Raw genomic sequence first — 15853 nt, 5'->3', positions numbered from 1 at the left:
AACTAGTTTACAATCCCACCAACAGTGTAAAAGTGTTCCTATTTCTCCACATCCTCTCCAGCACCTGTTGTTTCCTGACTTTTTAATGATTGCCATTCTAACTGGTGAGAGATGGTATCTCATTGTGGTTTTGATTTGCATTTCTCTGATGGCCAGTGATGATGAGCATTTTTTCATGTGTCTGTTGGCTGTATGAATGTCTTCTTTTGAGAAATGTCTGTTCATGTCCTTTGCCCACTTTTTGATGGGGTTGTTTGTTTTTTTCTTGTAAATTTGTTTGAGTTCTTTGTAGGTTCTGGATATTAGCCCTTTGTCAGATGAGTAGATTGCAAAAATTTTTTCCCATTCTGTAGGTTGCCTGTTCACTCTGATGGTAGTGTCTTTTGCTGTGCAGAAGCTCTTTAGTTTAATGAGATCCCATTTGTCAATTTTGGCTTTTGCTGCCGTTGCTTTTGGTGTTTTAGACATGAAGTCTTTGCCCATGCCTATGTCCTGAATGGTACTACCTAGGTTTTCCTCTAGGATTTTTATGGTATTAGGTCTAACATTTAAGTCTCTAATCCATCTTGAATTAATTTTCGTATAAGGAGTAAGGAAAGGATCCAGTTTCAGCTTTCTACTTATGGCTAGCCAATTTTCCCAGCACCATTTATTAAATAGGGAATCCTTTCCCCATTTCTTGTTTCTCTCAGGTTTGTCAAAGATCAAATGGCTGTAGATGTGTGGTATTATTTCTGAGGACTCTGTTCTGTTCCATTGGTCTATATCTCTATTTTGGTACCAGTACCATGCTGTTTTGGTTACTGTAGCCTTGTAGTATAGTTTGAAGTCAGGTAGCGTGATGCCTCCAGCTTTGTTCTTTTGACTTAGGATTGTCTTGGAGATGCGGGCTCTTTTTTGGTTCCATATGAACTTTAAAGCAGTTTTTTCCAATTCTGTGAAGAAACTCATTGGTAGCTTGATGGGGATGGCATTGAATCTATAAATTACCTTGGGCAGTATGGCCATTTTCACGATATTGATTCTTCCTATCCATGAGCATGGTATGTTCTTCCATTTGTTTGTGTCCTCTTTGATTTCACTGAGCAGTGGTTTGTAGTTCTCCTTGAAGAGGTCCTTTACATCCCTTGTAAGTTGGATTCCTAGGTATTTTATTCTCTTTGAAGCAATTGTGAATGGAAGTTCATTCCTGATTTGGCTCTCTGTTTGTCTGTTACTGGTGTATAAGAATGCTTGTGATTTTTGCACATTAATTTTGTATCCTGAGACTTTGCTGAAGTTGCTTATCAGCTTAAGGAGATTTTGGGCTGAGACAATGGGGTTTTCTAAATATACAATCATGTCATCTGCAAACAGGGACAATTTGACTTCTTCTTTTCCTAACTGAATACCCTTGATTTCTTTCTCTTGCCTGATTGCCCTAGCCAGAACTTCCAACACTATGTTGAATAGGAGTGGTGAGAGAGGGCATCCCTGTCTTGTGCCAGTTTTCAAAGGGAATTTTTCCAGTTTTTGCCCATTCAGTATGATATTGGCTGTGGGTTTGTCATAAATAGCTCTTATTATTTTGAGGTACGTTCCATCAATACCGAATTTATTGAGCGTTTTTAGCATGAAGGGCTGTTGAATTTTGTCAAAAGCCTTTTCTGCATCAATTGAGATAATCATGTGGTTCTTGTCTTTGGTTCTGTTTATATGCTGGATTATGTTTATTGATTTGCGAATGTTGAACCAGCCTTGCATCCCAGGGATGAAGCCCACTTGATCATGGTGGATAAGCTTTTTGATGTGTTGCTGAATCCGGTTTGCCAGTATTTTATTGAGGATTTTTGCATCGATGTTCATCAGGGATATTGGTCTAAAATTCTCTTTTTTTGTTGTGTCTCTGCCAGGCTTTGGTATCAGGATGATGTTGGCCTCATAAAATGAGTTAGGGAGGATTCCCTCTTTTTCTATTGATTGGAATAGTTTCAGAAGGAATGGTACCAACTCCTCCTTGTACCTCTGGTAGAATTCAGCTGTGAATCCATCTGGTCCTGGACTTTTTTTGGTTGGTAGGCTATTAATTGTTGCCTCAATTTCAGAGCCTGCTATTGGTCTATTCAGGGATTCAACTTCTTCCTGGTTTAGTCTTGGAAGAGTGTAAGTGTCCAGGAAATTATCCATTTCTTCTAGATTTTCCAGTTTATTTGCGTAGAGGTGTTTATAGTATTCTCTGATGGTAGTTTGTATTTCTGTGGGGTCGGTGGTGATATCCCCTTGATCATTTTTAATTGCGTCGATTTGATTCTTCTCTCTTTTCTTCTTTATTAGTCTGGCTAGTGGTCTGTCAATTTTGTTGATCTTTTCAAAAAACCAACTCCTGGATTCATTGATTTTTTGGAGGGTTTTTTGTGTCTCTATCTCCTTCAGTTCTGCTCTGATCTTAGTTATTTCTTGCCTTCTGCTAGCTTTCGAATGTGTTTGCTCTTGCTTCTCTAGTTCTTTTAATTGCGATGTTAGAGTGTCAATTTTACATCTTTCCTGCTTTCTCTTGTGGGCATTTAGTGCTATAAATTTCCCTCTACACACTGCTTTAAATGTGTCCCAGAGATTCTGGTATGTTGTATCTTTGTTCTCATTGGTTTCAAAGAACATCTTTATTTCTGCCTTCATTTCGTGATGTACCCAGTAGTCATTCAGGAGCAGGTTGTTCAGTTTCCATGTAGTTGAGCGGTTTTGAGTGAGTTTCTTAGTCCTGAGTTCTAGTTTGATTGCACTGTGGTCTGAGAGATAGTTTGTTATAATTTCTGTTCTTGTACATTTGCTGAGGAGTGCTTTACTTCCAATTACGTGGTCAATTTTGGAGTAAGTATGATGTGGTGCTGAGAAGAATGTATATTCTGTTGATTTGGGGTGGAGAGTTCTATAGATGTCTATTAGGTCTGCTTGGTGCAGAGATGAGTTCAATTCCTGGATATCCTTGTTAACTTTCTGTCTCGTTGATCTGTCTAATGTTGACAGTGGAGTGTTGAAGTCTCCCATTATTATTGTATGGGAGTCTAAGTCTCTTTGTAAGTCTCTAAGGACTTGCTTTATGAATCTGGGTGCTCCTGTATTGGGTGCATATATATTTAGGATAGTTAGCTCTTCCTGTTGAATTGATCCCTTTACCATTATGTAATGGCCTTCTTTGTCTCTTTTGATCTTTGATGGTTTAAAGTCTGTTTTATCAGAGACTAGTATTGCAACCCCTGCTTTTTTTTGTTCTCCATTTGCTTGGTAAATCTTCCTCCATCCCTTTATTTTGAGCCTATGTATGTCTCTGCGTGTGAGATGGGTCTCCTGAATACAGCAGACTGATGGGTCTTGACTCTTTATCCAGTTTGCCAGTCTGTGTCTTTTAATTGGAGCATTTAGTCCATTTACATTTAAGGTTAATATTGTTATGTGTGAACTTGATCCTGCCATTATGATATTAACTGGTTATTTTGCTCGTTAGTTGATGCAGTTTCTTCCTAGCCTCAATGGTCTTTACATTTTGGCATGTTTTTGCAATGGCTGGTACCGGTTGTTCCTTTCCATGTTTAGTGCTTCCTTCAGGGTCTCTTGTAAGGCAGGCCTAGTGGTGACAAAATCTCTAAGCATTTGCTTATCTGTAAAGGATTTTATTTCTCCTTCACTTATGAAACTTAGTTTGGCTGGATATGAAATTCTGGGTTGAAAATTCTTTTCTTTAAGAATGTTGAATATTGGCCCCCACTCTCTTCTGGCTTGTAGAGTTTCTGCTGAGAGATCTGCTGTTAGTCTGATGGGCTTCCCTTTGTGGGTAACCCGACCTTTCTCTCTGGCTGCCCTTAAGATTTTTTCCTTCATTTCAACTTTGGTGAATCTGGCAATTATGTGTCTTGGAGTTGCTCTTCTCGAGGAGTATCTTTGTGGCGTTCTCTGTATTTCCTGGATTTGAATGTTGGCCTGCCCTACTAGGCTGGGGAAGTTCTCCTGGATGATATCCTGAAGAGTGTTTTCCAACTAGGTTCCATTTTCCCCCTCACTTTCAGGCACCCCAATCAGACGTAGATTTGGTCTTTTTACATAATCCCATACTTCTTGCAGGCTTTGTTCATTTCTTTTTCTTCTTTTTTCTTTTGGTTTCTCTTCTCGCTTCATTTCATTCATTTGATCCTCAATCGCTGATACTCTTTCTTCCAGTTGATCGAGTCGGTTCCTGAAGCTTGTGCATTTGTCACGTATTTCTCGTGTCATGGTTTTCATCTCTTTCATTTCGCTTAGGACCTTCTCTGCATTAATTACTCTAGCCATCAATTCTTCCACTTTTTTTTCAAGATTTTTAGTTTCTTTGCGCTGGGTACGTAATTCCTCCTTTAGCTCTGAGAAATTTGATGGACTGAAGCCTTCTTCTCTCATCTCGTCATAGTCATTCTCCGTCCAGCTTTGATCCGTTGCTGGCGATGAGCTGCGCTCCTTTGCCGGGGGAGATGCGCTCTTATTTTTTGAATTTCCAGCTTTTCTGCCCTGCTTTTTCCCCATCTTTGTGGTTTTATCTGCCTCTGGTCTTTGATGATGGTGATGTACTGATGGGGTTTTGGTGTAGGTGTCCTTCCTGTTTGATAGTTTTCCTTCTAACAGTCAGGACCCTCAGCTGTAGGTCTGTTGGAGATTGCTTGAGGTCCACTCCAGACCCTGTTTGCCTGGGTATCAGCAGCAGAGGCTGCAGAAGATAGAATATTTCTGAACAGCAAGTGTACCTGTCTGATTCTTGCTTTGGAAGCTTCCTCTCAGGGGTGTACTCCTCCCTGTGAGGTGTGGGGTGTCAGACTGCCCCTAGTGGGGGATGTCTCCCAGTTAGGCTACTCAAGGGTCAGGGACCCACTTGAGCAGGGAGTCTGTCTCTTCTCAGATCTCAACCTCCGTGTTGGGAGATCCACTGCTCTCTTCAAAGCTGTCAGACAGAGTCGTTTGCGTCTGTGCAGAGGTGTCTGTGTGTCTTAGTTTACTGTGCCCTGTCCCCAGCAGTGGAGTCTACAGAGACAGGCAGGTTTCCTTGAGCTGCTGTGAGCTTCACCCAGTTCGAGCTTCCCAGCAGCTTTGTTTACCTACTTAAGCCTCAGCAATGGCGGGCGCCCCTCCCCCAGCCTCGCTGCTGCCTTGCCGGTAGATCACAGACTGCTGCGCTAGCAACCAGGGAGGCTCCGTGGGTGTGGGACCCTCCCGGCCAGGTGTGGGATATGATCTCCTGGTGTGCCTGTTTCCTAAAGCGCAGTATTGGGGTGGGAGTTACCCGATTTTCCAGGTGTTGTGTGTCTCAGTTCCCCTGGCTAGGAAAAGGGACTCCCTTCCCCCTTGCGCTTCCCAGGTGAGGCAATGCCTCGCCCTGCTTCAGCTCTTGCTGGTCGGGCTGCAGCAGCTGACCAGCACCGATCGTCCGGCACTCCCCAGTGAGATGAACCCAGTACCTCAGTTGAAAATGCAGAAATCACCGGTCTTCTGTGTGGCTCGCGCTGGGAGTTGGAGACTGGAGCTGCTCCTATTCGGCCATCTTGCTCCGCCCCCTCCAATTTCCCTATTCTTTCAACAATATTTTGGGGACACAAATAACTCCATAATCTGATCCAATTAAATTGAGACCCCATGGCCTCAATTAGTCTTATAGTCTGTCTCTGAGATCAGGAAAGTCCCCAAGAAGAGCCTTTGTTAGTTGTCTCATTCTCTGGTTCTCTCTGTTAAACTTCAATCTTATCTACCATTTGCCTTCATTGAGCTACTACCCTCCTCTTAACAACACACCACTAAAATCTTCTTTTCCATAGAGTACCTAGACTTGAACTTCTCCAGGTTCTATTCCAAATAAGCTCAGTCACAATAGGAAAAGCTAGTGAATTTCCTATTTTTACAACTTGATTCTCTCCCTGGGAAGAAGCTCTGCAATACTGTGGATCTGGGGACAGGGACAGTGGCCCATTCCTCAGAGTAACACCCCTGCTGTATAAATGGAGTGCTGAGTCATGGCAGTAATCCCTGGTCTTCTTGACTTTTGACCTTTTCAGCATGGCGTGTCTGCCTTACCAATGATTTTTTGTGGGGACATTTCAGGCCTAGTGTGCTTGATCTACCATGCCTGGGGTGGACTGACTGCTCTGTGAGTAGGGACCGGGTGGAAGAAGGGAGCTTCAGACTCTCAGCTACTCTTGCCTATAATTCAACTTCTGCAGTACAGAGCTGGGTGGAATGAGAAATGCTGGTGGCCTGCCCCTCTCAAAGAGAAACCATAGCCTTAACAGGGAGCTGGGGGGGAATGGAGTCCTATATCCTTAACTACATTCACCATGATTAGAACGATCATCTTGCTGAGGTGGGAGGAAAAGAGGGTGAGCCATGCTTCAGATGCCACAGATTCTCACTGTTCTTACCTAGATTTAATACATTTTCTTGAATAAATGTTTCTTCCTTTTCCATATAACCATAGAACAAATTTCAGAGACTTTAAGTGGTGGTTATAGTTATAATTTTCACCAGTCGTGTTTGTTTCACTGGAGAGAGTGTCCATGGGCTCCTCACATCACCATTCTAGAAGTGCTTCCTCACATGATTGTATTTTTAAAGGCAGGCAACTTTGCAGAGGGATCCTATGTTCTCATTCAATCTTTGAGGCTGGTTAGCTCTATTTATGTCCATTCTTCTTTCCAATTCCCTATTTCACCCATATTGGTGATGAATACCTACCTCTAACATGGTGACTCTGACCTACTACTTTCTATTCAGTTCCCTTCCCAGGACTGTCCTTTCCCTGCTGAGCCCCTCCTCTCCTGAAGTCCTGCACTGTCTCTTTTTATACCTGTTCTTAAGTCAAGGATGTGTAATCTAAAACTTTTAACATTCTAAACAGTTTTTTCCTTGATATGTAGATGTCTTTTGTTGGTGACACATCCATTCCAACCCTCTTAAATGGCGATTATACATTCTACAATGGTTAACCTATCTCAAGACTGGTCAACTTGTCCAACAACCCATCCTCCTTTTAAGCTATGCCTTCTGGTCATATATTTGATGTAATTAGAGATAAGTAAATTGACAATGGAACCTAGTCTGCTAATACAGCCTAACAAATGTTGTTACTTTGGAAAGGTCACCCAGTTCTGGAAATCTGGTCCTTGTCATTACTCGTTGAATTGGGAAAGGTCTGGTCAATGAGACATGAAGAAAATCTCAGGAGATGCATATACAAGTAAATCATATAACTGTCAAATGGAATCAAATTTTCTTTTATTTTATTAATGAACTTTCCTTATAGGAAATATCTGAACAGAAACCCAATTATTACAAATAAAATATTTCTTCATGTACATGAAATTTGAATGAGATATTTGCACAATCAGGTTTTTAAATAATAAGATAGCTATTTCCATTTCTTTCTAACTCCGTTTCTCCAATTTCTCTGTAATCCTTTTTTCCCTATAAGATCTTGAAAAAGTTATATAGCTGTAAACTGAGATTACCCAGTTTATAACTAAAGAAACAGACATTCCATGTTAACAGTCTGTCCAAGATCCTTAAGAAAGTCATAGGCAGAACCAGTAATAAAATGCTCTTCCTGCCCACTGGGGCAAGATGTCTCCCTTGCATGGTTTTCTAGGTATTTCTGAAACGCAAATTTCAGAAACGCTCCATTTCCAAAATTAGATGTTATTGGGCATAGACACATGCTGTCAAAAGGAGCTGTGCCTTTCTATATTCAGCCTGTATTTATCTGCTTGAAGCTACTGTTACCAAAAATACAAACTGCCCAATATTTTTGGAGATGTTCTGTCAATATATAAACCAGATTCTGTGTTATGTTACACAGCATCTGCATGAATACTCTCCAGATGTTTGATGTCACAGAACTTATACTGTTGTTTGGGATTCATCAAACCCCCATCCTCTGTGTTTGCATGTGACAGGATAGTCTGGGATAGGAACGCTAAAATGAGTATGGACACATATGGCACTTTTTAGGGAAAATAAACTTTGCCACATTGCAATATGAGATGAAATTAAGGAGCGTGGTATGGCTTTAGAATGCATATGTCAAAAGTAAAGTAAATGTTTTGTACTTTTTGCAAAGCCACAAAAACTTTTAAAAACAAAAGTAATGTGGATCTCTTTAACTGGTTGGTAATTACATAAAAGTAAGAGAAATAATCATATTTGGCTAATGTCAGTGGGTTATGGCCAGCATCCAGTTTGAATGTTAAAAGTCAGTTGTGAGATATTTGGAATATGTATTCATTATTATCAAGGTGTAGAGTTTAATATATATCCATAAGATCTACCTTTTCAATTACATTGTTTAAATCACATCCTTTTGTTCACTTGATCGCTCTTGTTACTGGAAGTGGTATATTGATTTTTCCTATTATTAGGGTGTGTCTGTGTAGCAGGACAAGCCGCAGACAAAACTCCTCAGACACCGGATTAAAGAAGGAAGAGGTTTATTCAACCGGGAGCATAGGCAAGACTCCTGTCTCAAGAGCCGAGCTCCCCAAGTGAGCCATTGCTGTCTGGTTTAAGGGCTCGCAACTCTAAGGGGGTCCACGTGAAAGGGTCGTGATTGATTGAGCAAGCAGGGGGTATGTGACAGGGGGTTGCATGCAATGGTAATTAGATTGGAACAAGACAGGATAGGGATTTTCACAGTGCTTTTCTCTACAATGTCTGTAATCTATAGATAACATAACCGATTAGGGCAGGAGTCGATCTTTAACTACCAGGCCCAGGGTGTGGCGCTGGGCTGTCTGCCTGTGGATTTCATTTCTGCCTTTTAGTTTTTACTTCTTCTTTCTTTGGAGGCAGAAATTGGGCACAAGACAATATGAGGGGTGGTCCCCTCCCTTATCTGTGTCTCCATGCATATCTCATAGATTTTGCTTCATAAAAGTTGTTGCTGTATGATTTGATACATAATATTTGTTATGCGTTATGTCTTCTTTGTGGATTATTACTTTCAGCACTTCCTTGTCATAGTTTCATGATTGGGGACTCAAATTCTCCTTTGTCTTTTATCAACATTGCTACCCCTGCTCTCTTTTTATGTCCTTTGTCTTTTTATGCTCATTTTTAAGTATTTATTTATTTATTTATTTATTTTTTGAGACAGAGTCATGCTCTGTCACGCAGGCTGGTGTGCAGCAGCACAGTCTGAGCTCACTGCAACCTCTGCCTCCCAGGTTCAAGAAATTCTCCTGCCTCAGTCTCCTGAGTGGCTAGGATTACAAGCGACTGCCACCACGCCCGGCTAATTTTTGTATTTTTAGTGGAGACAGGGTTTCACCCTGTTGGCCAGTCTGGTCTTGAACTCCTGACCTCAGGTGATACACCCATCTCGGCCTCCCAAAGTGCAGGGATTACAGGTGTGAGCCACCGCACCCAGCTGGTGATATGCATTTTCAAGTCTTACTCATTTTAAAACCTGGGATGTTGGTTTTCTTACTGTTGAGTTTCGAGAGCTCTTTATATGTTCTGGATACAAGTCTGTTGTTGGATATGGCATTCTAGTCCAAACCTTGTCTTTTCTTTCTTTTAAGTATCTCTCACCAAGCAGTTTTCGATTTTAATAAAGTCAAATTTTTCTTTTATGGACTGTACATTTAGACTCGTTTCTGAGAAATCATTAAACTCAAATTACTAAGATTTTTCTCCTTTTGGAAGTTTTCTTCAAAAACTTTTTATAGTTTTATGCTTTACACCTAGACCTACAATTTATTTTGAATTAAATTTTGTATTAAGTCTGGGGGATTTATAGACTTAATTTTTCATCTGAGTCAAAAACATATAGATACCCAATTGTTCTAACACCACATGTTGAAAAGACAATGTTTTCTCCACTTATTTGCCTTTCTACCTTTGTCAAAAGTACTGGCCATATTTATGTGGGTCTTTTTTTCCTTTGATCTACATGTGTCTGTCTTCACCAACACCATATGTCTTGATTAGGATAGCTTTAGATAAGTGTCAAAGTAGTATGGGTCCTCCAGCTCCATTCTTCTTTTGTAAACTTATCTCAACTATTTATATCCATAGCCTTTCTTTATAAATTTTAGAATCAACTCTCTGTATCTATAAAGATTCTGGGTAGAAAATTTGTATTGGTATTATATTAGATCTATAGAGTACATACATAATAAAATGTGTACAGTACATTTAAAAACTTTAAAACATAATTATTTAATGAGCACACATGAACCAACCAGTCAATCCAAGAAGTGAAACGTTAAAACTTGCATCTATCTATATGCTTCTCCTCTATCTTATACCCATACCTACCTTTTTCTTTGACACAGCCAGTTACTCAAGAATAAACATTCCAATTTATTGAATTCCTAGGTCTTCTGAATCATATTACCTTCCATTTGTGATTTGGCTGCTGAAATTTTAATTTGTGTAGTGGCTGCTTCTTCAAAATGTCAGGAGGGTAGAAGAGGAGATAAGTTTCATACTACGTATCTACTCTCTTGACATTTCACACTACATATGCATGTATGGAGTGAGAGACAGTGAGAGAGAGAGAGACAGAGAGATAGAGAGACCTTATGTGTTGAACAATTTTTAGGTTAAAGATTAGGTTTGAGGTTTAAATTTTAATCTTAAATGAAGTATTGGAATTAATTAACACATTTATTCACTTATTTATTATAGTTCTGTCATTGAATTACTTTTTTTAGGTACATATGCTATTTCACTTGACAGATTTAGAGTGAGATCTGTCTGAACTCTTATGGTACTTGACACCATCTCTGCCAGTCAGTTAATTTTGAACAAATGAGTGAGATGTATTTTCAGCTCCGTCAACATCATACCAAATTTCAGATAATTGTTTTACCATTTTTTTTGAGATCGTATTATGTAGTTTTTAAAGTGAGGACTAAGAACAGAAATAAAGCTCATGAAAATTAGTCCAGAGAAATGGAACAATCAATAGTTCTAGACTCAACTAATTGTGTTAATGACCACCTAAGGCTGTTGGTAGTCCATCAGATTCATTCCTTTTACTTCTAGTGTATATACATTTGAATATTTTTAAGGCATGTTGATCAAGGAGGTAGAGAACAAATGGAAGAATGGAAAAAAGGTATTAGGTTGCATGGTCCAATCCGGGCACTCAAGGAGCATCTGGTTACAAGAAATTTACATGATAGAATATATTTTCATTTTTTAATAACTTTTTTTGGTGAAAAGCCTATCTGAGAAGGAATGTGAGATTGGAGGTATACAGTGCAAAACCTGTATCAGGTTGATTAAGTATCAAATGGAATAATATATCCTAAGAATCAATTCTTTTTATTCAAATATTTGTGAACATAAAATACTACTTTGTCTAGTTTTAGTGTCACTCATTATTATAGAGTCTGAAGAGTTTTATATATGTATTTGTGTATTTACTTTTATAATACTACTATTTAATGTTTTTAATGCTGCACTTAATTCATCCATTTGAAAACACTTATTGAGAACTTAGGCCCTGTTCTGTGCTCTGGGAATATAGCAATGAAGCTGACATAGAGTTCATATTCTAAATTTCATAACCAAGTGATGTTGTATATGATAAATTGTCTTTGAAATTTATCTAAAACTAATTATTTCTGCAATGGAAAATTCTCCATTTATTGTCGTTGTTTTATACAAATATTTGATCTTTATTTGTTTTTAAATGAGAAATATACAATATAAGATTGCTAAGAAATCCAAGTTAATGACTAAATTGATATCTAATTGTTTTAGCAATATTAATAATTCACATTATATAGAGTTTATTTAGACTTTGCTTTTATGACAAGATAATATTTTCATTCATATAATATAAAATCCAGTGTTTCGTCACAGTCTTGCTAAAGATTTATGAGTCTTAAGCCATTGAGATATTGTGATGTAATTGAAGACTGTCTTAGTATTATTCTGAATCTATATGCATACTGAACATTGTCAGTAGACTGAACTTGTTTATAAGTTCTACTTTTCAATGTTTAAATCTGTACTGTAAAATTATATACATGTGACACAAGTGTTACCTATTTTAATCACACATTTTCTCAGTTAACATTGCAATTTAATAGTTAACAAAGATAGTCTGAAATATTTTGACATAAAAATGGTCCTGTACTTGGAAAGAATTAGATCACAAAGCTCATAGGGGACCCACACACCATAATGTGTGTAAACCATGTGGCATCACACATCTAAACACTGTTTTTGGTGTTTAAAATGGATATAATTGCCAGGACAATAATATTATGTTAGATAGTTTTGTGTGGTGAGTTAAGAAGTAATATTCTTATCACAAAAGGAATGGGGCAATAACAGAGATTCTGGAAAACACGTCAAATAGGTGAAACATCATAGAAGTTAGCAATGAAGGGTCAAAAATAGAAAGTGTAGAAATGTTAAAGTGCAGCAAATATTGGTCCCCATGAACGCTATTTCTGTCAGGATTTACTAATTTCTACAGGACCATTAGCTCTAGTTGTCAAATCATAGAGTCCTGGAGTTGGGCAGAGTTACTTCTCCACAAATAGCATTATATAGTATTAATTCAGTTGTCACTTGCAATTCAGAAGACTTATTTGTAATCAATTTTCAAAGTCCTTAACTGGTTCATTTTCTTTACAGTAAGGTTATATCGATATTCCTTCATTTTATAAAAGACCCTTGAAGAGTATCTTGAGTCCATCCTTATATAATTCCTGTTCAGATGTTGTTAGCCAAGAGCATTCTTAAATATTTATAAATTCCATCTATTTTTGTTTGTTTTATTTACAATCCAGGGACAGTTTAGCATTAATTTAGCAGGAACTGGGATGAAGATATCCAACACAGCAAAGTGGCTTGCTCAGGGGAGTTATACCTCTGTCAGCATACGGAGATCAGAGGTAAGTCCTGCAGGACCAAAAAGCCTGTTTGAAATACTTCTGTGCTGTGAACTAGCATTAAAGGCTCTCTACCTTAAATGTAAACTTGTATGAAATTGATGACTAAAGAGTTATTGCATATAATGGGTAGATTATATATAATGGAGCACAACATCAATTTATGAAATGAAACAGGATTCATTTGTATTAATGTGCATGTGTAGGTTTTGTATACTTATGAATCCATATATGGGCTATAGATGTCTGAACATAAATTGCCAAATGCCAGGACATATAGGTTTTGTCTATCTCAAGTTTGGAGCTAATGACTTGAAATACAGGTCTTCAAAAAAGGTATGTTTTTTACTATACTTTAATTACTGAAGGTTTACAGGTTTTAATATTTCAAAATGAGTGTTAATTTTTGTTTTCTTCCCTCACTGTTTTAGTGATGGGGGTGGTGTTGGAGACCCTTGTCATTTAACAAATATTCTTCACAGTTTTTTCAAGAATTAGGATTATGTATTTATGTTGTACTCATGTTTTCCTGTCTTTATCTAGGTAACGTTGTTATTTTATTTGTAAAAATATAGACTGTTATGTAGTATTTATATATATATAGTTATAACTATTTGTATAGTTTATTTATATAATTATTATAACTATAGCACACGTCGTATTATCCAAATAGAATCCACTTAATTTTCTGCAGGTATGGTGTTCCAACATGTACACTTCAAGAAATGCTTTCTATTACTCACGGTTATTGTGTCTTAGATAACATAGCCCTGCCCATAGTAAATCTGGATCTAGGTTATATGTGTTCCCACTTATATTACACGTAAATTAGCACCAGCAACAACCTCTGTATACTCTAATGTTTTATGATTTTTATTTCTTATGATAAAAGTGATTTTTGTTATACTCCTATTTATATAAATATTTCTCATAAATGAAACTTAGTATTCTGATAGTCATAGCCTTTAAAACATTCTGTTTCTGAAGATGATAAAATTGGGCTTTACTTAACAAAAGATTTGTGTTTTTATTAACTTCTATTCTAAATATTAATTCATTATTTATTTCATTGAGAACTTCTATCTCAATCATAAAGGTTGCACATAACTATTTCTTGAGATCTGATGCCCGGTGTGAAACTGATTGGTAAAATCCAGATATACTTACAGAAATGCAAACATATTTTCCTGTGCCAATAAGTTTAATGAAGATTGAGTTCTTACTACAGCAGAGGGAATAGGGAATTATTCAACTCTGAGATTTTACTGCCTTTCCCTTCTCTGTGTACTCAGGTTCTCCAGAGCTAAAATTGCTTTAGAAAGAAAAGGTAACTTCAAAAGCTTCCATTCTCAAAACATTCTTCCATCTCAAAATGTCCCCAGAACCTGCAGTTTTCTTCTCTATCTTTACTCCCTTAGATTTTAAAAATTACCTTTTCCAGATATGATAGGAGTTTAACCTGTTTTTGTGTCATGTTCTAGAAATGTCTTCAGTCTTCACTTTTAGACCTAAAGATGTAAGGCATCTCGAGAGTGCATCTATCACGTCCTGACCAACCCGCTTCAGCCCACCTCTGTCACCTGTTCCTCAGTGAACTGCTCTGCTTATGGAACAATCTCCCATTTTAGTTCTTTTCTAATTCTAATGACTACTTTCAGCACAGTTTTAATTTTTTTTCTCCATTTTACCACCTTCTATACTTTTCTCCAGAGTGTGTTTCTAACGCCTCCACGAGATGTTTGAAATAAATGGGCTAGAATATGAATTATATACCTTTAAAGTCAAGTTTATACAATATCCTTCTTTTATTTGGTCTAAGAGAACATTATGTAAATTTATGTAAATATTGGATAGCAAATTGGGAGAGGTTTTAATAAACTCACTGAAGCAAATAGAGACCTAGATGAAAAATATGTGGATTGAGATTGAAATATGTGGATTGGATTTAAATCTTAATTGAGATTTAAATTGTCTAAATTATAGTATGGTATATTCAATTAGCTAAAATGAATCTCAGGTTATCTAATATCCTTTAACTTTCCCATGTCCACCAGTTCAAACAATATCAAAAGGGTATGATCTTTGACCTCAAATGCAATTCTTATAGGAAACCTCTAATGATTTTAGCCATATGATTCAAAGCATTTGCTTTTTCTGCTATTTGCATGCAGATATCAGCTTGTATAAGATTCTTCTATATTTCTTCTTCCAATTTTCAGGATGGAACCAGATTTTTCGGCAAGTGTGGAGGGTACTGTGGAAAGTGTCTTCCTCACATGACTACTGGTCTCCCAATTCAAGTCATATGAACATTTAGAAGGGGGATGCATGCCCTAAAGAGGAGATATTCTCTGGAACATTCAAATAACGGGTGCTCATTTCTTTATTTCTCCCTTCCCGAGATTTCCAGGTCTAATATGTCTCTGCGCTTTTTTCAGGGTGCTCATCAGGGATTCAAATAACTGCTTAATAAGGTTCTATTAATCAGGATTTTTTTAAAGAACATAATAATTTATAATAGAGAATACCAGGATCGAATGAATTATACCAAGACAGTGCTGCTCTTAACATCTTGGACTGGATCACACTTATCTTATACCTATAAACACATGTGTAAATCTCTGCTCAGCTTTGTACTGTACAATGAAATGTTTATTCTACTAGCTAAAATGAAGCAAGTAAATATTAGGATAATAAACATTCAAAATTGCTATAAACATTATTTAATCTTTCTGACAAGTAGCAAATCAATAGTTACATAAAAAAGCACAGAGCCATTATACTTTCTACTCATACAGTTTAGATACCTTGTTTTATTTTTCCTTTAATTTTTACTTGTGGATTACGGTGCTTCAATTAAAAAAATAGTCCTCAAAATGAGGTACAAATTGTGTATTAAAAATGTATGTTTGGGGTAAATAGTAAATAAAAAATGTTGTGGGTATAATAAAGAT

General features: G+C 37.4%; 1 protein-coding gene across 1 annotated transcript in view; it reads left to right on the top strand.

Annotated features, from left to right (window-relative positions):
* ADAMTS20 (ADAM metallopeptidase with thrombospondin type 1 motif 20) overlaps positions 1 to 15208 on the top strand; it is a 216070-nt gene extending 200862 nt beyond the window's left edge. The window contains 2 exon segments of the mRNA NM_001110539.3: positions 12798 to 12902; positions 15119 to 15208. Of these exon segments, the coding sequence (NP_001104009.3) occupies positions 12798 to 12902; positions 15119 to 15208 (195 nt within the window).
* Positions 15209 to 15853: the final 645 nt, after the last annotated feature.

Source organism: Macaca mulatta, chromosome 11 (genome assembly GCF_049350105.2).
Source record: "Macaca mulatta isolate MMU2019108-1 chromosome 11, T2T-MMU8v2.0, whole genome shotgun sequence".
In the NCBI taxonomy this organism is placed as follows: domain Eukaryota; kingdom Metazoa; phylum Chordata; class Mammalia; order Primates; family Cercopithecidae; genus Macaca; species Macaca mulatta.
This window is presented reverse-complemented; position numbering and strand designations above follow the sequence as displayed.